This window comes from Ailuropoda melanoleuca, chromosome 13, assembly GCF_002007445.2.
Source record: "Ailuropoda melanoleuca isolate Jingjing chromosome 13, ASM200744v2, whole genome shotgun sequence".
Lineage (NCBI taxonomy): Eukaryota > Metazoa > Chordata > Mammalia > Carnivora > Ursidae > Ailuropoda > Ailuropoda melanoleuca.
The window spans coordinates 2,196,578-2,223,884 of record NC_048230.1 but is presented as its reverse complement, the minus strand read 5'-3'; the positions used below and the strand labels follow the sequence as shown (position 1 = coordinate 2,223,884).

The 27,307-nt window shown below is 39.9% G+C and overlaps 1 protein-coding gene across 2 annotated transcripts in view; it reads right to left on the bottom strand.

Annotated features, from left to right (window-relative positions):
* YWHAE (tyrosine 3-monooxygenase/tryptophan 5-monooxygenase activation protein epsilon) overlaps positions 1 to 27,307 on the bottom strand; it is a 52,089-nt gene that overhangs the window by 2,031 nt on the left and 22,751 nt on the right. For both annotated transcript variants that reach the window (XM_002918042.4, XM_034640605.1), the window contains 4 exons: positions 11,161 to 11,360; positions 6,932 to 7,038; positions 6,051 to 6,257; positions 3,418 to 3,554 (listed from right to left, as the gene is read on the bottom strand). In XM_002918042.4, coding sequence (XP_002918088.2) covers positions 3,418 to 3,554; positions 6,051 to 6,257; positions 6,932 to 7,038; positions 11,161 to 11,360 — 651 coding nt within the window. The remainder of the gene's footprint in view (positions 1 to 3,417; positions 3,555 to 6,050; positions 6,258 to 6,931; positions 7,039 to 11,160; positions 11,361 to 27,307) is intronic.

Here is a 27,307-nt window from a genome sequence, read left to right as displayed (position 1 = left end):
CAAGGATTAGGCAAACATAGTTTTAGACATTTTAAATTTTCTTCTCTGACAAAAATGTTTGATAGTGAAATGTGACTCTTAAAAAGTACTTAAGGTACATAAGGATTTTTGACATATATATATATATATATATGTGTGTGTGTATATTATATATATATATATATATATATATATAGAAAAAGACATGCAACGAAAGACAAAAAACCATTTACTGAGGAAAGAAATGATGCACCACCCAATGGTTCCCAAAATAATGTATTCAATCTTAGGAAATGATAGGAACATTCACGCTCATTTTTAACAGCAATACACTGCCAAAATATGGTTAACAAACAACAATAAAGCACACTCTAATTCACTTATAAGCAACCATTAGATTTGCCAAAAGTTCCAAGTAACTTTGGCATAGAATATTGTCAGATGAGTCACACCCAACTAGAGGTAGACAGGGGTAGCAGATCATAAATGTCTTACAGGTTTCACATCCTAGAATGTAGAACAGGCAGTTTTGTAAGCAAAAGGATGATGATATATGCAGGCATAATTAGTGAAGAACCAAAACTAAAAAGCAGAATTCGCTGTGCCATGATAATGACTTACAAAGTAGAGTTTTTAGGAAAGGAAGAGTTGGATTTTCCTTTAGGAATCTATATTGCAAGGAGAAAGGGAGGGAGAACAATCATATGAAAGCAACATTACAAGAAAAATAAACCGAGAGAGCAGGACAAAAGAAAACACCAATGATTTAGGGGAGTCGGATGTGGGTCTTTTTACTTTGTATAAACCTCACTCTACAAAGTATCTGTTCCTCTTACCTTTAAAAGGATGAAATAATATCCTCTTAAAAGGTATACAGAAGTGGGGAAAAAGGTTTCTTTGGATATGTATTTCTTTGCCCACTGTTTCCTGATTTGGGGGGGGGGAGGGAACAGGCAGAGAACACACATTTCCTTTCTATGGACTTGTGTATGAAACAGTCCTCTGAACACAGGTTAAGAGAAAAGGACTGAAATCAATTGATGAGAAAAAGTGGTAATGTTTATAAAGATGTTCCAACACAGAAGTGAACATACTCTGCAGTTAAAAAAAAGTAAAAACATCTCAGTAAAAGCTAGGGAATCACATACACACTTCTTCCTTTAGAAACCCCTAATTCAAGTGTTTTTTAACACCATTTTTCATAATAAAGTTAAAAAAGAGAAAACTATCTAAATGCTCAACTAAATCCAAACATCCTGGGAGACTGTCAATTTCATGACTGCAATTTTGCACAGATTCTAAGTCACAAAACCAATTTAATAAAGCATGTAATACTATACCTTTTAGGAAACCGGCAAATAAATTACTAGTACCCACAACAATTTGTAAATTCAGATAATTTAATTTTACTAAAATGTCCAGAAACTACTTAAATTTTTCACTGTTAAACCTATGTTTCATAATTTTACCATAAAGCTCTTAAATGAAAATTAGTCTGTTTCAACCAAATTTAATCAACTGTCCGATTTACAAAGTGATGAGAACTGAAGCAAGTGGATTTTACTACATTTAAATTAAACTGTTAACAGGATTAAAGAGAAATCTATAATGAAATGTAATAAAACATCTCTGTACAAAGAACCTTCACAACTATGTAAAGTAGTTTCAAGAAAATAGCCTACATTGTAAAAGGCAATGTATTTCACAATATGTTTGATAACCAAGAGAAAAAATTCTTCGGTTCTATGTAAAAACAAATGACATATAGTTTACTTTGATTCATCAATTATTGGTTACCAGTGATAATTTATAAGAGTAGCATTAGAAAATATAAACATTTAGTTTTATAATAATCTAGCAAGCTTAGTTATAGAAGTTGGCATGAAATGTCTAAAAAAAAGCAATGTTTCTACCCAGGTCACCTTCTTTGTTATTTTCACCCTCAGAAAAATGCTCCCAGAGGTCACAGGGGTATATACCTTAACTGAGGTCAATCCCGCTTACCAAACTCTCCACATGTTTTCCTTTTATCCCCTCAAATAGGCAGAGAGATACTAGTCTTCTCTGAGCTGAGGGTGACTGTGAAGAGTCCACAGCTGTTTGGCCATTCTTCTGAGCAGTTATTGTTTAGAATGCAAAAGAATGTTAAAGCTGGAAGGAACCTCAAGTCATTAGTTCAGACATGGTAAATTGGTTTTGAGTCCCACAGACTGGTAGCGATTGCCCAAAGTGCTGTGTTGGAAGTAATTTGTAGCTCCATCTGGCTTTGTTGGGTAAGTGTGCAAGTAGGTCACACGTGCCACATATCTCAAGCCAACCCTAGTCAAATACCTAAATATTTCATAATGCTAGTTAGCGCTAAAGCTAAGTCACCTAATTCTCACTTTAGTATCTAAGGAAGTCTAAAATCTGACTCTATCCTTCCAGAGTAAGGAAACTTACAACACACATGCCCGGAAAACCCACTTTCAGAGGTACATTTAAGAAGTACAATGCTTCCAAAGAGTCCAGCATGCTGGCTTGACCAACAGACATAGCTAGCCTCAAGCAACACAACATATGCTTCGGTTTGGGTAATATACTTTTAAAGGATCTGTAACTAAAACTGACAAACTTCTTACTTCCCATACCACCACCAACAACCGTAAAGCTATCTCATAAAATGGCCACATCACTAGTTTTTGCGCCCCGTGTCCTCCCCCCACCACTCAATGATCTATCATGGATTAAAAGGTTTCTTTGGAATACGTAGAATAAAACCTCCTTTAAAATCAACAATTATGACAAATTTGGGCATTCAGAATAAATATTAACCCCCATCACAAGACTGAGTTTTATAAAATACTATTTATAACTAAAAACAAACAATAACAACAAAACAGAGATTATACCAGACCTCTTAGGTAAGGACTAGGGGCAGGACATTCCATTTGCTCTATAAAATCGAGACAAACAAGTTCCTTCTTTAAAGATTTTCAGAGGAGGTGATTCATAAATATTTACTGACACCATCTAGTTTTAACCTGAGGTTACCAGTCAGCCAAAGCACTGATCATGACATTCAAATACAACTACTTAAATAAATCCCTAAAATTCAATCTGAGAAAGATAAAATGAGCTGCTTCCTGCCTCCACCATCCAAAACACAGTGAGAGAAGCAAACCAAGTTTAGCAAACATTAGAGACAAAACTTTTAAATCTTCGAATAAAAAAAGACCCCCTTTCCCAAAACAAGTCTTTTACATTATCATCATATAGCCCCAAATGGAAAATTGTACTTTGAGATCATTTGCTGTAAAGGTAATAATTAAAATTCAATAGTTTGGAGGATAGGCTGAGTCTAAACTGTAGCTTAATATGAAGAAATACCAAGGAATTCCTAAGAGTAAAAAGACTCAACAAATGAAAGAGATGCATTTAACTTCGGAGTTTCCTTACCATCACCCTGCATGTCTGAAGTCCATAGTGTCAGATTATCACGTAACAACTGCATGATAAGCGTAGAGTCCTTATAGCTTTCTTCACTCAGCGTATCCAGTTCTGCAATTGCATCATCAAAAGCTGCTTTTGCCAACCTAAAAGTATTTACATAAATATATTACAAAAACAAGCCCCAAAACAGAAATGACATGTTAGAAATCATTCTTTTTCTTCAGTTATCCTACAGTCTGTAATAGTGACACTGAGTATCTTGGCTTTAAATACTGAAATAAAGGAAAAACAGATATAACTGATGAAAATTAACTCTTTTATTTTGTAATCTAGCACATGAAGGCAGTAAAATTTTTAGAGCACTGTTTTTTGTTTTTTTTAACATTCTCCCCAAGGTAGAGCTCAAACTCATACCTAGAGATCAAGAGTCGCCATGCTCTACTGACCGAGTCAGCCAGGCATCCAAGAGCACCATTTCTTACTAAGCTTTTGACAAGACTATCAGGAAACAGAATATACAGACCAAATTTTATCCCGACCCACCACGAAAATCTATGCATAATAAAAGTATTACCAAGTTCCAGTCAACAGCTCACTTTTTTAATGTAAAAAGATGAAATGTTGGACAGCCCAGTTTAATTCCAAAGAATTTAATATTAACAGGGGAAAAAAAGGCAATACAGAACCCACAGAAATGTGATATATAAGCTATCTGCTAGAATTGAAAAGAAATAAAATCAACTTTTACTGGGTATGGTGTTGGTGTAGGATGAACACCAAGTGATGGCGGGACACCAGTGGAAAAACAGAACAAGGGAAAGAAACACTCCCGGTCCACAATGACATCTAGGAATAGAGAGGACTGATACATAAAACTATTATAAAACAAGTATGAAGTGCTACTCTGGAAAAAGTACTTAAAGAAACCCTAGAGGATGAGGAAGTCAAATACGAACTCATCTTAAAGGGGAGGAGAAAAGCATGAATGGAACACTAAAAATTAAAGCAAATGCATAGGGGCGCCTGGGTGGCTCAGTTAGTTAAGTGTCTGCCTTCGGCTCAGGTCCTTGGGATCATGGGATCAAGCCCCGTATCGGGCTCCCTGCTCAGTGCGGAGCCTGCTTCTCCCTCTCCCTGTGCTGCTCCCCCTGCTTACGTTCTGTCAAATAAATAAAATCTTTAAAAAAAAATAAAGCAGGGGCGCCTGGGTGGCAGAGCGGTTAGTCGTCTACCTTCGGCTCAGGGCGTGATCCCGGCATCATGGGATCGAGCCCCACATCAGGCTCCTCTGCTGTGGGCCTGCTTCTTCCTCTCACTCCCCCCTGCTTGTGTTCCCTCTCTCGCTGGCTGTCTCTATCTCTGTCGAATAAATAAACAAAATCTTAAAAAAAAAAATAAATAAATAAAAAATAAAGCAAACGCGTAAGAGCAAAGGCATGGAGAAGACTTAGATCGAAGTGATATGTGGGACAGCTGGACTGGAGAATGACAATGAAAGATCCAATCAATACTATCAGCTGAACAGATAGCTATTAACTTCTTCAGTTAAGACCTGTACCTGTTTAGAAAAACTCAACTGGGAATTTAGAATGTTTTTAGATGAATAAATAATGGTTTGCAGTAAACAAATCCACCTCCCATCAGGAAAAATCTCTCCTTTCATCTCTCCTTCCAATCTGACTCCTTTATACTCAAAGAAGACTCTAAGTTATTAACAACAAATACATTATTCCAATTATATGAGGCACCTAAAATAGGCAAATTCACAAAGACAAAGCAGAGATTAATGGGGGCAAGGGTGGGGATCTGGAGAATTACTGGGTTGTGGTTAATGTATTTCAGGTGATGAAAAAGTTTTGGAAATATCTTAGTGGTGACAGTTATACAATACTGTGGGTGTATTTAATGCCAATCAACTATAAAACTTAAAAATGGTTAGAATGAGGGGCGCCTGGGTGGCTCAGTCAATTAAGCATCTGATTCTTGATTTCAGCTCAGGTCATGATCTCAGGGTCATGAAATCAAGCCCCACGTCCAGTTCTACGCTGCTGGAGATTCTCTCCTCCTGTCCCCCCATTTACTCACTCTAATTATAATAATCTTTTTTTTTTTAAAAAGGTTAGAATGATAAACTTCATGTTGTATTTTATAATAATTTTTACAAGTACAAAGCTATGTACATAGAGCTAGCTAGCTCTTAAATTTCTATCTGTATCAAAAATTGGGAGCAATCTAAAATATATATAAATGCAGGAATTGTTAACATACGAAGACGGAGAACTGGTCATATTAAAATAGAAAATACAAAATACATATGCTAAGAGCATAGCTACATTAACATGCCTACAAAGACTAAAAGCTAATATAAAAAAAAATTCCATTATAATTCACTCTCCCACTAACAAGTTAAAAATTCTACCTACCACCAAAAATTTTCCCCATCAACATAATGCAAAACTGCTATCCTAGTGAACTGAGACAGGGTGTGTCTTAAAGTCAAACCAGTTTCATTAAGAGCCAAAAGAATTCTCTGTTACATGGCCAAGGCGGCAAAAGCAATCCCAGAAAACAAGACAATTTTCTTTTGTAACTTTTTCCACTTTCACAGTGAGAGTTTCTGTTTCTCTTCCATGACTTACCTGCAGGCACGGTCGGGGGAATTAAGAATTTCATAGTAGAATACGGAAAAGTTGAGAGCAAGACCTAAGCGAATTGGATGCGTGGGTGGAAGTTCTGTCATTGCAATATCACTAGCAGCTTTATAAGCCACTAGGCTGTTCTCCGCAGCCTCCTTCCTGTCATTTCCTGTGGCAAATTCAGCCAGATACCTGTGGTAGTCCCCTTTCCTAAAACAAAACAAATAAAACAAACAGAATTAGGAAAAATACTTTTTAAGTGAAAGTAAATGGTTAAAATTTTGTAATCTATAAAATGAAATATGTAACAAAAAATATATTTAATAATTAACACACATACTTCAATAATTTCACAGTGTCTTTCACCAAAGACGACTATTCACCAAAGACTGACTAGTCTATTCAGCTTTCCTCCTCAAAGGAGGAAGTATAAGCAAAATCCTAGAGAAATCAACTGGAAAGCCTAAAAAAAATCAACAAATTTTTCTTGATAGAATTAAACATACAAAAGTGGTTCTAAAAATGGCATGACAGTTTGTGAAGTAAAACTTCTACATAAAATGTTAAGATTGAACTATGTAATACTATTTATTACATTGCTACAGCTGATGGGTAACTCCACACAAAACCAAATGCAAACAGATAAAACCTAGTACTCTTAGTAAATAGTCTTACCATCTTAAATGCAACAATTGTTCATTAGCAGTGAATATGCAAAGGAGTACTCCAAAATTAAGTTTTAAAAATCATTCCTCCCATGTAACTACCCTTCTAACAATAAACAACTGTTCTTAAATAAAAGTTGAACACCTACACAAAAGAAGTGATAATTCTAAGGGGGCCAACATTTAATCTGACATTTTCCCTTCTAGTATAGAACCTACATTTTATAATAGAAAACCTTGGACTCGCCAGTGTTAGCTGCTGGAATGAGGTGTTTGTCCAGTACATCCAGAATGTCACAACAGATTAACTTTAGCTCAGTCTCAACCTGAAAAAAAAAAAGTCAAAAATTGTTTAAGTCTAAGAAATTACATAAATTATGACACATTCTCCTTCTAGTTTTGAGGAAGAGCCACAATAAACATAATACACATCTCTCTCCAAAACTTCTTCCCCACTCTTGATATAAAAGCAGAGAAAAGTTGTCTCCGGGTTATAGAAATTATCTTCTTTCTACATGCTGTTAGTTTAGTGCTTTAAGAAAAAAAAAAAAAAAAAAAGCCAAAAAAACCACCACCACACAGGGACACCTGGCTGGCTCAGTTGGTGGAGCATGTGACTCTTGGTCTCACAGCTGAGATCAAGCCCCGCACTGGGTGTAGAGATTACTTAAAAATAAAATCTTAAAAAGAAAAAAAAAAGGGAGAGAGAGAGAGAAATACCCCCAAACCAACAACCTCATGATGCAGCTACATAACAGAGTAATACTAATTACTACTAAGTGCTGTACATTTATATTAATTAGCATATTTAATGAGGTATATAAACTATGTCTACATTTACATGGGGAAACAAAGATTATGGTATTTGGCCAAAAATCACCAACTTAAACAACTTCAAGAGAGAGAGCTACGATTTGAACCCAGGCAAGCTTAGTCTAAAGCCTAAGGTCACAGTTTATAAGGGACAGAATAAAAATTCAAACCCAAGGTACAGTCTGCCTCCAATGCTCATGTTCCTAACCACTACTATACTCGATAGCCAATCACTCTAGTGGCTGAGATCCATAGGTTATGGCACCAAAAATCTGTATACTAAAGCAAATACTGCCACTTATCTAGAATTTATCACACTAAAAATGCATACCACCACCAAAGACACATACATATCTTGTTCTCCATTTTTCATTAATTCATGGTGACACTGCTGAACCTTTCCAAGTTCTTCTTATGCCCTCTGGAACCTTCTTTCCATTTTAAAGAATTGCCCCACTCCCTCTTCTCCTATCATCTCATCCTTATCCTACGTTAAACTAGCTCTTTCCTGAATAACTACCTCCCTTGTGGCTTTTCAAGTGGCAACTACTGTAGGACTAAGACAACTTTTTTTTTTTTAAGATTTTATTTATTTATTTGACAGAGAGAGAGAGACAGCCAGTGAGAGGAAACACAGGCAGGGGGAGGGGGAGAGGGAGTGGAAGAAGCAGGCTCCCAGTGGAGGAGCCTGATGTGGGGCTTGATCCCAGCACTCTGGGATCACGCCCTGAGAGCCGAAGGCAGACACTTAACGACTGAGCCACCCAGGCGCCCCTAAGACAACTTCTGAATTCTCCTAGCTCCCCACTGACTCAATATGACTGGCTACTATTACTCCAAATAGCTCCTTTGGAAGCTCATCCTCTATGTTCTAATTTCTAAGAATCTGTCATCAGTGGATCTCTACAGGCCTTTCATCCATATTCACGGCCTACCTCTCCAATTCCTAGTATCACAACCATGTTCCTTTCAACACAGTTCCTTGATCTCAACACTCCATGACCTTTTTTGTCAATATCCCTAACTGTGTTGTTCTATCCAAGAAGTCTTAAATTCTATTTCACTACTGGACTGTAACTTCCATTTTACTTTTTTTTTTTTAAGATTTTATTTATTTGACAGAGAGAGAGAGAGAGAGAGAGAGAGAGAGAGAGAGAGAGACGGTGGCGAGGGAACACAAGCAGAGGGAGCGGGAGAGGGAGAGGCAGGCTTCCCGCTAAGCAGGGAGCCCGACGCAAGGCTTGATCCCAGGACCCTGGGATCAGGACCTGAGCTGCCAGCCACTGCTTAATGACTGAGCCACCCAGGCACCCTCCTTTTTTACTTCCTTTATTCCTGTTATTCCTACTTAGGGACACATCAAGATACCAGCCTCTTGAATATTTCTTCTTCCCCCAATTTATCAGTCCCTCTCTTTGCTTGTTGCTTCCTTTCCTACTTAATCCAAATCCCACAATTCAGCACCAACTTCTCTCTCTTTAGCACTTTTTAGTTTTTTTTTTTTTTAAGATTTTATTTATTTGACAGAGAGAGAGAGACAGCAAGAGAGGGAACACAAGCAGGGGGAGTGGGAGAGGGAGAAGCAGGCTTCCCGCTGAGCAGGGAGCCTGATGCGGGGCTCAATCCTGGAACGCCAGGATCATGAACTGAGCCGAAGGCAGATGCTTAATGACTGAGCCACCCAGGCACCCCTAGCTTTCTCATTTCATCATCCTGCTGACACACCAAACTTTTCTACTGACAATCCATATTCTTATTCCAACATACTTGAGGTTAATGGACACACTGATATCCTTGTATGTGACCCCAGGTGTGTTAACCAATTACTCAGAACCTTAGTTTCCCCACCTATAGAGTAGAACAATAACCTATTCTTTACAGGGTCATTTAAATAAACACCCTACTTTGCACAATTATTTGTACTAATATCTCCCCATTCAAAACTGTGTGCAACAGAGGTAGAGATAATTAATAAATGTAGTTTCTGGAGACGCCTGGGTGGCTAATCGGTTAAGCATCCTGCCTTCGGCTCAGGTCATGATCCCAGGGTCCTGGGATTGAGTTCTGCATCAGGCTCCTTACTTGGCAGGGACCCTGCTTCTCCCTCTGCTTGCCACTTCCCCTGCTTGTGCTCTCTCTCACAAATAAATAAAATCCTTTAAAATAAAAATGTAGTTTGTTTTTCTTCTCCCTACCAATTTCATTCCCTGTGCTACTTCATGAGTCTTCCTGTAATTTCCCTCGCTGTATTCTAAATGTGTTTATATATGCCTATCTCTTCCACCAGGATGAGTTTCTCAGCAGTAGTCCTAATGACATTTTGGGCCAGACAATTCTTTGTTGTGTAGTGCTGCCCTATGCACAACAGGATATAGAGCAAGCAGCATTCCTGTCTCTAACCACTGGATGCCAGTAGCACCCTTCAAGTTGTGAAAGCCGAGAATGTCTTCAAAGGGGGCGCCTGGGTGGCTCAGTCATTAAGCATCTGCCTTCGGCTCAGGTCATGATCCCAGCATTCTGGGATCGAGCCCGCATCAGGCTCCCTCTCTCACCCCCCCTGCTTGTGTTCCCTCTCTCGCTGCCTCTCTGTCAAATAAATAAAATCTTAAAAAAGAAAAAAAAAAAAAAAAAAAGGAATGTCTTCAAAGATTGCCAAGTGTTCTCTGAGGAGCAAAATCACCTCTGGTTAGAAACCACTGACTAGTTCAATGGCTACTGTACTTTTCTGACCAAAACCCACAGTAAGAAAAATTACATATATTTATATACATATATAACAATAACATGAAACAATAACTTCATGAAATTTCCAATGCCCTCTAACATTTTCTATTCTGTTTAAAAAAAAAACAAAAAACAAAAAACGACAAGACTGAGCCTCCATACGGATAGTAACGTATATTTGTCTCATCTTTCCCCCCATAGCACTTAGCAAACCGTGTGGTTCATAAGAGGTACAAAAATACTTGCTAAGTTCTTTGCTAAATTCTCCTGAATGGTAATTTCAAGTCACTCAATGAAGCATTTTGCAGCTAACTACAACAAAAACAAAGATCAAATTAGTTCTCTACTTGTGTGGTGTTTAAAACTGAACGCCCTCTGCAGCTTCCAGGGAAAAATTCTTCACGTCTTTCCTGAAACATTGTATAGCCTGTATTTCCTAATACAGGTTAAGTAAAAAATGCAAATCCATTAAAATATAGAATATTATCACACATATATACAACACGTGTACTAGGCTGTGATCTAAAATGTCCAAAACCGGGGCAGCTGGGTAGCTCAGTCGGTCAAGCGTCTGCCTTCAGCTCGGGTCATGATCCCAGGGTCCCAGGATGGAGCCCCATGTCAGGTTCCCCGCTCAGTGGTGAGCCTGCTTCTCCCTTCCTCTCTGCCCCTCCCCTGCTCATGCGCTCTTGCTCTCAAATAAATAAATCTTACAAAACATAAAAAATGTCCAAAACCTAGGGCCCCTGGCTGGCTTAGTCAGAAAGAGCATGCGACTCCTGATCTTGGGGTCATGAGTTCAAGCCCCACACTGGGTGTAGAGATTAAATAAATAAAACTTTAAAATAAAATGTCCACCAACGCCAAGAAGGCATCTTTCTTTAAAGATGTCTAGGATATGTTAATCTCACCATTTGCCGATATTCCCGAATCATTTTTAGTTTGTCTTCTCCTCCCTTGTTTTCTTCTTTCTGTTCAATGCTGCTGATTATTCTCCAGGAAGCTCTTCTGGCTCCGATCACATTTTTATATGCAACAGATAGGAGGTTTCTTTCTTCAACTGTCAACTCCACATCCATCCCTGCCACTTTCTTCATTGATTCCACCATTTCTATAAAGGAAAAGAAAGATCAGACCTTACAAAGTAAGTTTTGTTACACAGTATCCCTTCACAGGTCTTTTTTTTCTGTCAAGCTAGTGTAAAAAGGCAAGAATTTTAACAAACATATAATCATCGAAAATAAGAATATGAGTAGGGGTGCCTCGGTAACTCAGCTGGTTGGGCATCTGCCTTTGGCTCTGGTCATGATCCCGAGGTCCTGGGATGGAGCCCCGTGCTGCTCCCCACTCAGTGGGGAGTCTGCTTGTCCCTCTCCCCCTGCCCCTTCTCTCAAACAAATAAATGAAACCTTTTAAAAAATGAGTAAAAAACTAAAAACATGTAAAAGAAAGTAAACTAAAAGCCTAGAACAGAGAATCTGTAATAAAAGATGTATGGAATCAAAACTTCATATAGTACCTACTGTAATTCACAGCATGGTTTGGAAGGATCTATCTCATTAAATAAGGGAACTGGGGGGCACCTGTGTGGCTCAGATAGTTAAGTGTCTGCCTTCAGCTCAGGTCATGATCCCAGGGTCCTGAGATCAAGCCCCGTGGCTTCAGCAGGGAGCCTGCTTCTCCCTCTCCCTCTCTGCTGCTCCCCTGCTTGTGCTCTCCCGCTCTGTCAAATAAATAGAATCTTAAAAAAAAAATTAAATAAAATAAAAAATAAGGGAACTAGGAAAGGACACCTGCCCATTTCTTGGTACAAATAACTGAGCTGGCAGTTTACACAAATATTAAAAAGTTACAGGCTCCAGGCACACCTAGGTGGCGCAGTTGGTCGGTTCTCCGACTCTTGGTTTCGGTTCAGGTTGTGACCTCAGGGTGGTAAGACCAAGCCCCGCACTAAGCAGGGGAGTCTGCTTGTTTCTCTTTCCCTCTCCTTCTGCCCCTTACCCCCGCCCCACCATTCTCTAAAATAAATAAATCTTAAAAAAAAAAAAAAAAGGTTACAGGCTCTAAAATGTATTTTCTTACAAATAAATCATTTCCCAAGTAAATACAAATAAACTGTATTACAAAGTCATGGGAGGAAAGAGCTATTCATACAGCAAACATACACATTTGAGCATTTGGTTAATCACAAACACAAACAAACTTACCTTTGGATGTTTCCATCCTTCCTCCTTTAGAAGGAAAACTGTCTACCCTCCTATGAATTCAATTCATGGGCAAAACTTTTGATGGTTCCTATTTATTACCACTAGGTGGCGACCAAAGAAAGGGACCCAGATAAATCTTAGGAGATCCCCAAGTAAAGGAAAAAATAGGTAACATAGGGGCACCTGGGTGGCACAGCGGTTAAGCGTCTGCCTTTGGCTCAGGGCGTGATCCCAGCGTTATGGGATCGAGTCCCACATCAGGCTCCTCTGCTATGAGCCTGCTTCTTCCCCCACTCCCCCTGCTTGTGTTCCCTCTCTCGCTGGCTGTCTCTACCTCTGTCAAATAAATAAATAAAAAATCTTAAAAAAAAAAAAAAAATAGGTAACATAATGCACGTGAGGGGACCCTGGGTGGCTCAGCTGGTTAAGCATCTGACTCTTGATCTCAGCTCAGGTTTTGATTTCAGGGCCATGAGTTCAAGCCCCACACTGGGTGTGGAGCCTACTTAAAACAAGGGGCACCTAGGTGGCTCAGTCAGTTAAGCGTCTGACTCTTGATTTCATCTCAGGGTCGTGCCCTGAGATCGAGGTCTCTCCCTCTGCACACGTGCTTGCTTGAGCGTGCTAATAAATAAATCTTTTAAAAAACCTTTAAAAAAAATAAAACAATGCATGTGAATGCAGAGGAAGAACCAAAAACAGCTCAATGAAAACCAACCTAATAAATATATTAATGAAAACTATGCTTTTAGAAAAGACTAAATGCCATACTGCCATATGGCTCTCCAACTTTACTGATTCAGAATCTGTGGTCATACATTAACACTCTAAACATAAGCAGTATCATCTTAAGGTATGATGCAGATGGTAACTTTATGAAACACTGCTTAATAGTTACATAATGTGTAATCCTAGGGAAGTATGTTTAAAAACATTATCCTTTTGGGAGTATCATGAAATCAACAGAAACATTAAGATGGTAATAAGATCTTTGGAAAACAGTTTGGTAGTTCTTAAACAGAACACCCTAAGACTCAACAATTCCACTACTAGGTGTTACCCAAGAGAAATGAAAATATATCTTCACAAAGACTTTTTACACAAATGTTCACAGCAACTTTTGAACAGCTAAGATGAAAACAACACAAAAGTCCATGTATACAATGGAATACTACTCAAGAACAAAAAATAAACCATGGATACAAGTAACAACATGGATGAGTTACAAAATCATGCTAACTGAAAAAAGCCAGACCAAAAAAGACTAATTCACTCTGAAATTACAGAAAATGCAAAACTATAAAGACAGCAAATAAGTGGTTACACCAAGGTATAGGGGTGAAGTGAGGGGAGCTTGTATGCAAAGGAAATTTGAGGAGTAACAGAATTGCTCTACTGCGGTGGTTATACAACTGGGTACATTTATCAAACACTGAATTGTACAGCTTAATTCTTGAATAACACAGGAGAGCAGAAGGGGCAGACCCACCAAGCAGTCACAGTAGTTGGAAATCTAAGTATACCTTCTGACTCCCCAAAAACTTTACTAACAGTCTACTGCTGACCAGAAGCCTTGCTGATAATTAACACGTTTTTGTATGTTGTATTATATACTGTATTCTACAATAAAGTAAGCTAGAGAGAATGTTATAAAGAAAATCGTAAGAGAAAAAATGTTCACAGTACTATATTGACTGAAAAAAAAATCCGCAGGTAAGTGAACCCACACGGTTCAAACCCATGTTGTTCAAGAATCAACTGTACATGTAAAAGAGATCTATTTTATCATATACAAATACTTCAATAAAGTGGATTTTTAAATGTAACTCTGGAACATTAAAAAAGAAGTATTAGGAGGCATCTGGGTGGCTCAGTCATTAGGCGTCTGCCTTTGGCTCGGGTCATGCATGATCTCAGGGTCCTGGGATCAAGCCCTGCATCAATCGGGCTCTCTGCTCAGTGGGAGGCCTGCTGTTTCTCCCTCTCCCACTCCCCCTGCTTGTGTTCCCTCTCTCACTGGCTGTCTCTCTGTCAAATAATTAAATAAAATCTTCAAAAAAAAATTTTTTTAAAGAGGTTTTACTTGACAGAGCGAGCAAGCACAAGCAGGGAGAGTGGCAGGCAGAGGAGAGGGAGAAGCAGGCTTCCCAAAGACAGAGCCACCCAGGCACCCCAAAATTTTTCAACATTTCAACAATATTTTTACAATAAGGGGGGAAGAATGGGGGATTGAAATATATTTAAAGCACTCGATGATATTCTATCCCAGATTCAATTAAATACAGCATTCTCATCATTTAGAAAGCCAAAACCAAGGCAAAGACGGCTGTGGTACAACTACAGAGGCAGCAGTTGTCCAGTTTTAGTAAATAACAGCTTTATTGATCTGTAATTCACATATACAATTCAACCATATAAATTTACAATTTAGTGGTAGTTTTAGTATATTCACAAAGTTGTGCAACCATTACCACAACCAATTTTACAATATTTTCATCACTTGAAAAAGAAATGCTCCATATCCATCAGCAAACACTCCCCACCTACCACCAACTCCCTCAACCCTAGGTAACCACGTACTTTCATCTCTATGCATTTACCATTCCGGACATTCCATATAAATGGAACCATATACAGGCATACCTTGTTTTAGTATGCTTCACAGAATTGTTTTTTACAAACAATGTTGGTGGCAACCCTGTGTAAATCAAGTCTATTGGCATCTTATTTCCAGTAGCATTTGTTCACTACATGTTTCTGTGTCACATTTCAGTAATTCTCTCAATATTTCGAACTTTTTCATTATTATATTTGTTATGGTGATTTGTTATGTTACCCCTGATGTTACTACTCTAATTGTTTTGGGGCACCACAAACCACACCCATATAAAATGGCAAACTTAATAAATGTGTTCTGACTGTTCCACTGACCTGCCTGCCATTCAGTGCCATGTCACGTCTCTCCACCCTCCGCCGTCTCTCCCTCTCCCCCGTCAGGCCTCCCTATTCTCGGAGACACGACAATACTGAAATTAGGTCAATTAATAACCCTAAAATGGCCCCTAAGTCAAGCGAAAGGAAGAGTCACACAGCTCTCACTATAAATCAAACGCTAGTAATGATTAAGCTTAGTAAGGAAGGCATCCTGAAAGCTGATACAAGCCAAAAACCCAAACCATCTTCCAAGTTGTAAATATAAAGTAAAAGTTCTTGAAGGAAATGAAAAGTGCTTTATCAGTGAACACAGGAGCAAAACAGCCCTATCACTGATAGTGAGCAAGTTTTAGTGGTCTGGATAGAAGATGACACCAGCCACAACACTCCTTTAAGCCAAAACCTAGACCAGAGCAAGGCCCTAACTTTGTTCTATTATATGAAGGCTGAGAGAGGTAAGGAAGCTGCAGAAGTTAAATTGCAGGACAGCAGAGGTTGGTTCATGAGGTTTAAGGGAAGAAGTCATCTCCGTAACAAGGTGAAGCAGCAAGCGCTGATACAGAAGCTACAGCAAGTTACTCAGAAGATCTAGCTAACATCATTAACAAAGGTTAAACTAAAGAACAGATTCTCAGCGTAGACGAAACAGGCTTATCTAACACTTTCACAGCCAAAGAAAAGCCAACGCCTGGATTCAAAATTTCAAAGGACAGGATGACTCTTGTTAAGTAGGGGCTAATGCAGCTGGTGATTTTAAGTTGAAGCCAATGTTCAATGACCATTCTGAAAATCCTGTGCCCTTAAAGATTATGCTAAATCCAGGTGTCTGGCTGGCTCAATCTATAGAACATGCAACTCTTGATCTCAGGGTTGTGAGTTTGAGCCCCACGGTGGATGTAGATTACTTAAAAATAAAATCTTAAAAAAAAGAAAACAGAATTAGGCTAAATCTACTCTGCCTGTGCTGTTTAAGGGAACAAAGGCTGAATGAGCACATCTGTTTACAACATGATTCACTGAGTATCTCTGAAGATTTATTTATTTATTTGAGGGGGGGCAGAGGGAGAAAGGGAATGCCAAGCAGACTCCCTACTAAGAGGGGAGCCAGATATGGGGCTCAATCCCATAACTGTGAAATCACGACCAGAGACGAAACCAAGGATCAGTTGGCTTAACTGACTAAGCCACCCAGACACCCTGGTTTATTGAGTTGAGACTTTACTAGTGTTGAGACATACTGCTCAGAAAAAAAGATTCCTTTCAAAATATTACTGCTCAAAGACAATGCACCTGGTCACCCAAGAGCTCTGATGGAGATGGACAAGATTAATGTTTTCACATGCCTGCTAACACAACATCCATTCTGCATCCCAAAGATCAAGGAATAATTTCGACTTTAAGTGTTATTATTTAAGAAATACATTTGAGGGGGCGCCTGGGTGGCACAGCGGTTAAGCGTCTGCCTTCGGCTCAGGGCGTGATCCCGGCGTTATGGGATCGAGCCCCACATCAGGCTCCTCTGCTATGAGCCTGCTTCTTCCTCTCCCACTCCCCTTGCTTGTGTTCCCTCTCTCGCTGGCTGTCTCTATCTCTGTCAAATAAATAAATAAAATCTTTAAAAAAAAAAAAAAAGAAATACATTTGAGGGGTGCCTGACTGGCTCAGTCAGGAGAGCATGTGAGGGGGCGCCTGGGTGGCACAGCGGTTAAGCATCTGCCTTCGGCTCAGGGAGTGATCCCGGCATTATGGGATCGAGCCCCACATTAGGCTCTTCCACTATGAGCCTGCTTCTTCCTCTCCCACTCCCCCTGCTTGTGTTCCGTCTCTCGCTGGCTGTCTCTATCTCTGTCGAATAAATAAATAAAATCTGTTAAAAAAAAAAAAAAAAGGAGAGCATGTGACTCTTGATCTTGGGGTCATGAGTTCAAGCCCCATGCTGGGTGTAGAGCTTACTAAGGAAGGAAAGGAGGGAGAAGGGAAAGGAAGGAAAGAATTTTGTAAGGGCACAGCTGCCGTAGATACTCATTCCTCTGATGGATCCAGGTAAAATAAATTGAAAAGCTTCTGGAAAGGAATCATCATTCTAGATGCTATTAACAACATTTATGATTGATGGGAGGAGATCAATACATTAGCATTAACAGGAGTTTGGAAGAAGTTGATTCCAACCCTCATACATGACTTTGAGGAGTTCAAGACTTCAGTGGAGGAAATTAACTGCAGATATGATATAGCAAAAGAATTAGAATTAGAAGCAGACCTAATCTGGGGCACCTGATGGCCCAGTCAGTACAGCATGAGGCTCTTGATCTCAGGGTCATGAGTTTGAGACCCAGAGTATAGACATTATTTAAATAAATCAACTTTAAAAAAACGTGGACCTGTGGGGTGCCTGGGTGGCTCAGTCGGTTAAGTGTCTGCCTTAGGCCTGGGATCGAGCCCCGCATGGGGCTCCCTGTTCAGCAGGGAGTCTGCTTCTCCCTCTCCCTCTGCTCCTTCTGTCAAATAAATAAATAAAATCTTTTAAAAATAAATAAATTTTTAAAAGTGGACCTACTCAAAACCAATATAGCTATATCACCTGTCAGAATGGCTAATATCAAAAAGACAAGAAATAACAAGTGTTCGTGAGCATGTGGAGAGAAAGGAATCCTAATGCACCTTTGGTGGGAAGGTAAACTGGTGTAGCCACTGTGGAAAACAGTATAGCGATTCCTCAAAAAATTAAAAACAAAATACCATATGATCCAGTAATTCCACGACTACTTACTCAAAAAAAAAAAAAGAAAGAAAGAAAGAAAACACTAATTTGAGAAGATATATGCACCCCTGTTTATTGCAGTATTATTTACAACAGCCAAGACAGAGAAGCAACTTAAGTGCCCATCAATAGACGGGTAAAGAAGATCCCTACAATGGAATAAAAAAGCCATAAAAAAGAATGAGCTCTTTTCATCTGCAACAACATGAATGGACACAGAGGATATTGTGCTATAGTAATAAGACAGAGAAAGACAAATACCATATGGTTTCACCTATATATGAAATCTAAAAAACAGGGGTGCCTGGGTGGCACAGCAGTTAAGCGTCTGCTTTCGGCTCAGGGCATAATCCCGGCGTTATAGGATCAAGCCCCACATCAGGCTCCTCCGCTATGGCCTGCTTCTTCCTCTCCCGCTCCTGCTGCTTGTGTTCCCTCTCTCGCTGGCTGTCTCTATCTCTGTCGAATGAATAAATTAAAATCTTAAAAACAAACAAAAAATAAATAAATAAAAAACAAAATAAATGAACCAAAAAAGCAGAAAGAGGCCCATAAATACAGAGAACAAACTAGTGGTTTCCAGAGGAAAGGAAAGTAGAGGGATGGGCAAAATGGTGAAGGAGAGTGGGAGGTACAGGCTACTCATTCCAGGGATGGAATGAGTAAGTCACAGGGATGAAAGGCACAGCATAGGGAATATAGTCAGTGTGCTGTAATAGTGTTGTACGGTGGGGCACCTGGATGGCTCAGTTGGTTAAGCATATGCCTTCAGCTCAGGTCATGATTCTAGGGTACTGGAATCAGGCCCCGCGCATCAGGCTCCCTGCTCAGCAGCGAGTCTGCTTCTCCCTCTCCCTCTGCCCCTCCCTCACTTGTGTCAGCACTCTCGAGCTCGAGCTTGTGCACATGCTCTCTCAAATAAATAAAATCTTTTTTTTAAAGATTTATTTATTTATCAGAGAAAGAGAGAGAGCACAAGCAGGGGGAAAAGCAGGCAGAGGAAGAACGGCAAGCAGAGGGAGAAGCCAACTCTCCGCAGGAGCAAGGAGCCTGATGCAGGACTCCATCCCAAGTCCCTGAGATCATGACCTGAGCTGAAGGCAGACGCCCAACTGACTTAGCCACCCAGGAATCCCAATAAATAAAATCTTAAAAAAAAAAAAAAAACACAAAAAACAAAAAGGTGTTGTATGCTGACAGATGATAGCTATACTTGTGGTGAGCACAGCATAATCCGCAGTCACTGAATCAGTATGCTGTAAACTGTAAACCTGAAACTAATGTTAATGTTGTAAGCTGTACCTCAATAAAAAAAATAACAAAATAAAGTGGGCCTGAAGGTTGACTCAATTGCTGTGATCTCATGATAAAACTAACAAAGAAGTTAGGTTGCTTCTTACAAATGCAGCAAAGAAAAGTTTCCTTTTTTTTTTTTTTTTAAAGATTTTATTTATTTGACAGAGAGAGGCAGCGAGAGAGGGAACACAAGCAGGGGGAGGGGGAGGGGGAGAAACAGGCTTCCGGCTGAGCAGGGAGCCCCATGCGGGGCTCGACTGCAAATCCTGGGATCATGACCTGAGCCGAAGGCAGATGCTTAACAACTGAGCCACCCAGGCACCCCAAGAAAATGGTTTCTTGAGATGAATAGTCTTAGACTTAGTTAATAAAGCAGTGGCAGGGTTTCAGAAGCTTGACTCCCAATTTTTAAAGAAATTCTACCATGTGTTGGGGCGCCTGGGTGGCTCAGCTATTAAGCATCTGTCTTCGGCTCAGGGCGTGATCCTGGCATTCTGGGATCGAGCCCCACATAAGGCTCCTCCATTGGGAGCCTGCTTCTTCCTCTCCCACTCCCCCTGCTTGTGTTCCCTCTCTCGCTGGCTGTCTCTCTCTCTGTCAAATAAATAAAATCTTTTAAAAAAAAAAAAAAGAAAAGAAATTCTACCATGTGTAATATGCCATCAAACAGCATCCCGTACTAGAGAGAAACTGCTCCCGAGAGGAAGTCAATCGATGCAGAAAAACTTCATTGTTGGCACACCTGCCCTTACCTTCAGCAACCACCACCCTAATCAGTCAGCAGCCATCAAACACAGAGGAAACACCTTCCACCAGCAAAAAGATGACTCACTGAAACTCAGATACAGTTAGCATTTTTAAGAAATAAAGTATTTTTAATTAAGGCATGTGATTTTTTTTTAGACATGATGTTATTCCATACTTAACAGACTACAATATATTGTAAACATAACTTTTACAGGCACTGGCAAACCAAAAAATTCATCTGACTCACTTTATTGTGATGTTCGCTTTATTGCGGTAGTCTGGAACCAAACCCTCAAAATCACCAAGTATGCCTGTAATATGTTGTCTTTTGTAACTGGCTCCTATCCCTTAGCATATCTCTAGGTTCACCCAGAGTGCAGCACCTAACAATATACTTTACATACTCCATGGGTATACCACATTTTATTTCTACATTTATCAGTTAATGGACATTTGAGTTGAATTTTCACTTTCTGGCTATTATGAACAATGCTGCTATGAACTTAAATTTATGCAAGTATGCTTTCAGGTCTCCTGCGTATATACCTAGGAGTGGAACTGCAGGGTGATCATAGTAACTTTTTGAAGAAGGAACTGCCAAACTCTTTTTCAGGAGGCATGCACTATTTTTACATTCCTACCAGCAATATGGGAAGATTCTAATTTCTCCGTACTCTCACCAACATTTGTTAATTTCTATAAAAAGGGGAGGGGGCACCTGGGTGGCTCAGTGGGTTAAGCCTTGGGCTCAGGTCATGATCTCCGGGTCCTGGGGTCAAGCCCCACATCGGGCTCCCTGCTAAACAGGGAGCCTGCTTCTCCCTCTCCCTCTGCTGCTCCCCCTGCTTGTGCTCTCTCACGCTCTCAAATTTTTTTTAAAAAAATCACCTTAGTGCATGTAAAGTTTTATCAGGTCATGACGTTGAGCATCTTTTCATGTGCTTAACTGGCCATTTGTGTGTTCCTTGGAAAATACTTTGGAGAATATTCAGATACCTTGCCAACCATTTTTTTAATGTATTTGAGAGAGAGGGTGTGTGCACACAAGCGGGGGAGGGGCAGAGGCAAAGAGAGAAGCACAAGCAGACTCCCCACAGAGCAAAACCTGACCTGAGCAAAAACCTAGAGTCAGACACTCAACTGATTGAGTCACCCAGGCCCCCTGCTTTATCAACCTTTTAACTGGCTTGTCTTTTTATTACTGAGTTGTAAAAGTTATTTACATACATACACACAAATATTTTTGAAGAGGGGGTACAGAGAAGGGGGAGAGAGAGAATCTCATGCAGGCTCCACTCCCAGCATGGAGCCTGACGCAGGACTCTTATCTCATGACCCCAAGATCATGACCTGAATGGAAATCAAGAGCCTGATGCTTAACCAGCTGAGCCGTCCAGGCACTCCAAGAGTTATTTACTTTATTTTTAAAGCCCTAACTACTCCTCTTAGCCCCACATCTTCAGAAATTTCTCCATTCCTGAAGGTAGCAGATTAACGGACAGTAGTAGCGTGAGTCAGGAAATGAAAGCACTTCCTACTACCCCTAGGAGTTCTATACCAGTGCTTTGTACCCATCTGCACAATTACTACAATGAAGCTCTAGAACACTGGTGCCATCCTTACCCCTTATAACACCAGCAACAGAAACATGATCCTGACTATAATGTATCCCAAAACTTTATGTGAAAGCTCAGATTTACCCAATATTGGCCACACCCTCAAACCACCACCAGCAGAGGATTAATTCAACTATATTCGCATAAAATTCTCAACATTAACTAGTATTTCATAAAATCTTTTTTTAAGATTTTACTTATTTGACAGAGAGAGAGCACAAGCAGGAGGAGCAGCAGGCAGAGGACGAAGCAGGCTTCCCACTGAGCAGGGAGCCCATGGTGGGGCTCAATCCCAGGATCTTGGGATCATGACCTGAGCCAAAGGCAGATGCTTAACTGATTGAGCCACCCAAGCACCCCTCTTAAAATCTTCTTTGCAGCAACTATTTTATCAATGTGATCTAAGCCATTTCTGGGATGGAGGATGCTGTCAAATCTGTTTGCAACATTTATGATCATAACTTACGAACCAGAAAAAGAAGCGTCAATGACTACATGTGGACGCACAGACAGTTTGGTACATAAAATCTGGGCCATAAAATTTTGGGGCCTTCCAGTTAGTTTGCGGACAATGGGTAGCTGACTGAAAATCACCAGTTACAAAAAAAATCTGAAATTTACAATATCCACAACTGAAAAGGCATCTTAATCAAACATACTAATAAGCCTGTTTTGGTTCCAGGTCATTTCCCCTTCACTGTGTAACAGCCTAGTTAGACATCCATTACATTAAACCAGCTTGCCTCTATTCATTACTGGAGTATCCTGCCAAAAGGAGAGTCCCGTTATTTTTCACCCTGACCTTAATTTAGCTTCAGTTCTTGGTTTTGCTCTTTTAAGTATTTGTGTAAATAGTTCGTTCAATAAACTCATTCACAAATAAAACACATCATGCCAGGCACTGTTCCAAATGCTTTGCACGCACTTATGTATTTAATCTTCTCAATAAACCTTTTTTTTAAAGATTTTATTTATTTATTCGACAGAGATAGAGACAGCCAGCGAGAGAGGGAACACAAGCAGGGGGAGTGGGAGAGGAAGAAGCAGGCTCATAGCGGAGGAGCCTGATGTGGGGCTCGATCCCATAACACCAGGATCACGCCCTGAGCCGAAGGCAGACGCTTAACCGCTGTGCCACCCAGGCGCCCCCTCAATAAACCTTTGAAGTAGGCAGCAGTATTATCCTCATTTTATGAGTAAACTGAATATGGAGGTTAAACTTGTTCAAAATCACAAATTCAGGAGATTACAAACCCAGACCATCTGACTCCAGAGCTATACTGTGATTTAATCATATTACCTCAAATCTGAATATTTATTTGAATCCATCTGAATAGGGATCTCTTTTTTTAATTAAAAGTTTAACTGACAGGATCCTTTGCTTTTATATTTTTTAAGATTTATTTATTTTTAGAGAGAGAGGGAGTGCACATGCAAGCGAGGGGAGGGGCAGAGGGAGAGGATCTCAAGCAGACTCCCCACTGAGCAAGGTGCCCACCATGGGGCTCCATCTCAGGACCCTGAGATCTGACCTGAGCCAAACCAAGAGTCAGACACTCAACCAACTAAGCCACCCACCCAGGCCACCCAGGATCCTTTGTTTTTTTAAGAACAGATGCAATAAATGCTTGTAATGATAAGAGACACAAGCTTAATACATTAAAACATGGTTTACTCCCATTTAAAACACATCTTTTTCCACCAAGTTAACCCTCCAGAACAATTATCTCCAAAAAGCTTAATGCCAATGCCTACCAGAACAGATACTCCCATGCCAATAGTATTTCTACATCAACATCCCAGTAAACATGATTCTCCCAAGACTGTCCCTGACAGCTGGTAAAGCAAGTCTGCTGAGATTCAATAGTCTTATAATCTTATAAAGCCAAAGTACAAATCTACAAGGGGGTGTGTTTTCACCTATTAGACTGACTACAAGTTACCACAAAGTCTAATTTCTACAGTTCCTAATGAGATCCAGGGTCAAGTCGCAAGCGAACTGTTCAGAATCAGTCATGGGAAAACGAGCAGGCACTGTACTAGCTGAAAGAATTAATATATCTTGTACTCAAGAAGCATACAGGGTCATAACCATAATTACTTCCAAACACAGAAAAAATACTGCCACTTTACAAAACGTAATTCTGACTTTAAAGACAAAAAAATGTAAAGCTGAATAACTTGCCTCAAGCCACATAGCTTGTAAGTTGTAAAACCAGAATTCAAACCCAAACAATCTAACTTAAGTGCCTCAACTCTTAACCATTACATTCAACTAACTTTCCAAGTAAAGTGCTCATGGAAACAAATTCCTAAGTCCAAAAACACTGAAAGTAATCACCCCAAGGGCCAAAAATCTTTAAAAAAAAAAAAAAGGGGGGGGGTGCCTGGGTGGCTCAGTCGTTAAGCATCTGCCTTCAGCTCAGGTCATGATCCCAGGATCCTGGGATCGAGTTCCGTGTCAGGCTCCCTGCTCAGCAGGAGCCTGCTTCTCCCTCTCCCACTCCCCCTGCTGGTGGTATTCCCTCTCTCGCTGTCTCTCTCTGTCCAATAAATAAAAATGTTAAAAAAATAAAATAAAAGGGCCAGAGTGTCAGACACTGCCTTAAAAAGGTTCTGTCACTCAAAGTCTGGAGAGATCTTTGGTTTGCTTTATGTGAAGATCCACCAGATGGCCAATGACCCTTCCTCTGTCTGGGAAACTATTCATCCCTCTGAATCAAACTCAAACATCTTTTCTGTAAAGCCTTCCTGTGCTTTCCAATCCATGTTCACATTTCTCTGTATTGAGGATCAGTGTTCTCCTTCACATCAAATATTACCTGGATAAAAATAATTAATGAATTACCTTCCTAAAAGGACATAAACTGTCTTCATCTGTATATTCCCAGAAGAGCACCGCATCTAATGCCACAAAAGGCACACAAACATTCGATGAAAGAATAAAGATGGTAAGACAAACTATGACAAATACATTCTGGTGAGCTTGACTGAATAGGTCAGAGGTAAATTAATCTTTAAGGATTCCCTCCCTAGGTAGGGTCCAGAGATTCTATGGTCCTTTCTTAGCCGTTTCAACAGAACTATTTCCCTGCACCCCGTATTATTTAGCAGAAAATTTAGGTATATCTGTCCCTAAAGAAGCCCCCTGAGATCCAAGGTATCACCCTGAAGGTCTGAGGTCTGTTCTTTGAATATGTAAGGGGGAATTTAACATAGTGTCCTATGTTAGTTCACTTCGGTAAAGTGCCCAAATATTATTTGAATATTCAAATAACATTCCCAATTAACAGGGCACCTGGGTGGCTCAGTCGGTTAACCATCTAACTTGTTTTCGGATCAGGTTATGGTCTCAGGATCGTGGGATGGAGCGCTGGGCACTGAGCCTGAGATTCTCTCTCTCCCCTTCTCCACCTGCCTCTCCCCCAACCTTGCTCTGTTAAAAAAAAAAGGGGGGGGGGACAATTAACAAGACTAAAGTATCTACAAGGGATCTGACCTTGCATACTATACACTGTATGACTAAAGGAAAACCAACACCATGTCGTAATTTACAAGAGTCAAAACATTTGGAGATATTCTGAGAACCTGGATTACCAATTCCTCTGCTATAGATAATCAAGAAAAGGCAGGCAGGAGGAGTAGGGCTGTAATTTGTCTTTTATAAAGAAAAGCAACTGGTTGAGGTAAAAAAGGGAGGTGGGTGGGAAATAAGTCCATCAAAGCAATCTATAACAGAGGGTTAAAATAAACACTTTTCCCAATCAAGAGCCCCCAGGGCTCATTTAGACCAAGAGAGTGAAGGAAAAATCCTAGCTCTTTCCTTTATCTATTTAAAAGACTAAGAATGCTAACTCTGGAAAACAATATGGAGGTTCCTCAAAAAAAGTTAAAAATAAGGGTGCCCGGGTGGCTCAGTCAGTTAAACAGTGGCCTTCAGCTCAGGTCATGATTTCAGGGTCCTGGGACAGAGCCCCACCTGGGCTCTCCGCTCGGTGGGAAGTCTGCTTCTCCCTCTCCCTCTGCCGTTCCCTCTGCTTGTACTCTCACACACTCTCTCAAATAAAATCTTAAAAAAAAAAAAAAGTTCTAAAAGTAGTTTTAAAAATAGAACTATCCTCCAATCCAGCAATCACACTACTAGGTATTTACCCAAAGAATACAAAAATACCAATTCAAAGGGATACCTGCACCCCGAAGTTTATAGCAGCATTATCTACAATAGCCAAATCATGGACACAGCCCGAGTGTCCATCAACTGATGAATGAATGAGATGTGGTATATATACACAATGGAACATTATTCAGCTATAAAAAAGACTGAAATCTTGCTATTTCCAACAACATAGATGGAGTTAAAGAATATTATGCCAAGCAAAATAAGTCAGAGAAAGAAAAATACCATATGATTTCACTCATATGTGTTATTTAAGAAACAAAACAAACGTGTAAAGGGGAAAGAGTCAGGCAACCCAAGAAACACACTCCTCTTAACTGTAGAAAATTGATGGTTATCAGAAGGGAGGTGGTTGGGGGATGGGTGAATAGGTGATAGGGATTAAGGAGTGCACCTGTGGCAAGCACCAGCTCGTGTATGGAATTATTCGATCACTATTTTGTACACCTGAAACTAGTATTACACTGTTTTAACTAACTGGAATTTAAATAAAAACTTTAAAAAAATAAAAGACTAAGGACGGCTACCACCCAAACAGAAAACAAGCACTGGTGGGGAAGTGGAGAAATTAAATTAGACCCTGTGCTGTTGGTGGGCAGGTAAAATGGTAAGCTGCTGTGTAATCAGTATGGTCGCTCCTCAGAAATTTTGTAAAACACAATTACCATCTGACCCAACAATTCCACTTCTGAGAATATACTGAAAAAACCTGAAAGCAGGGTCATGAAAACGTATTTGTACACCCACGTTCATAGCAGCATTATTCACAATAGCTAAAACATGGAAACAACCCAAGTGTCTATCAGTGGATAAATAGATAATCAAAATGTAATAAATACATACAATAAAATATTATTCAGCCTTAAAAAGGAAATTCCGCAATATGCTACAACATGGATGAACCTTGAAATTATGCCAACTGTAAGAAGCCAGTCGCAAAAAGACAAATATTGTATGACTCCACTTATATGAGGTACTTAGTCAAAATCATAAAGACAGATATTTTAAGAGCCTGGGGGTGGGAGGGACCACGGGGAGTTATTATTTAATGGGTATACAGTTTTGGTTTGACAACATGAAAAGAGATATGAGGATGGATGGTGATAATGGCTGCACAGAAATGTGATGTATTTAAATACCACTGAATTGTACATTTAAAAATCGTTAAGACAGAGATGCCCAGGTGGCTCAGTTGGCTCATCATTGGACTCCTTGATTTTGGCTCGGGTCATGATCACAGGTCCTGGGAGAGAGCCCCGTGTTGGCTCTGAGCTTGGCGTGAAAAGTCTGTTTGGGATTCTCTCTCTCCCTCTCCACATG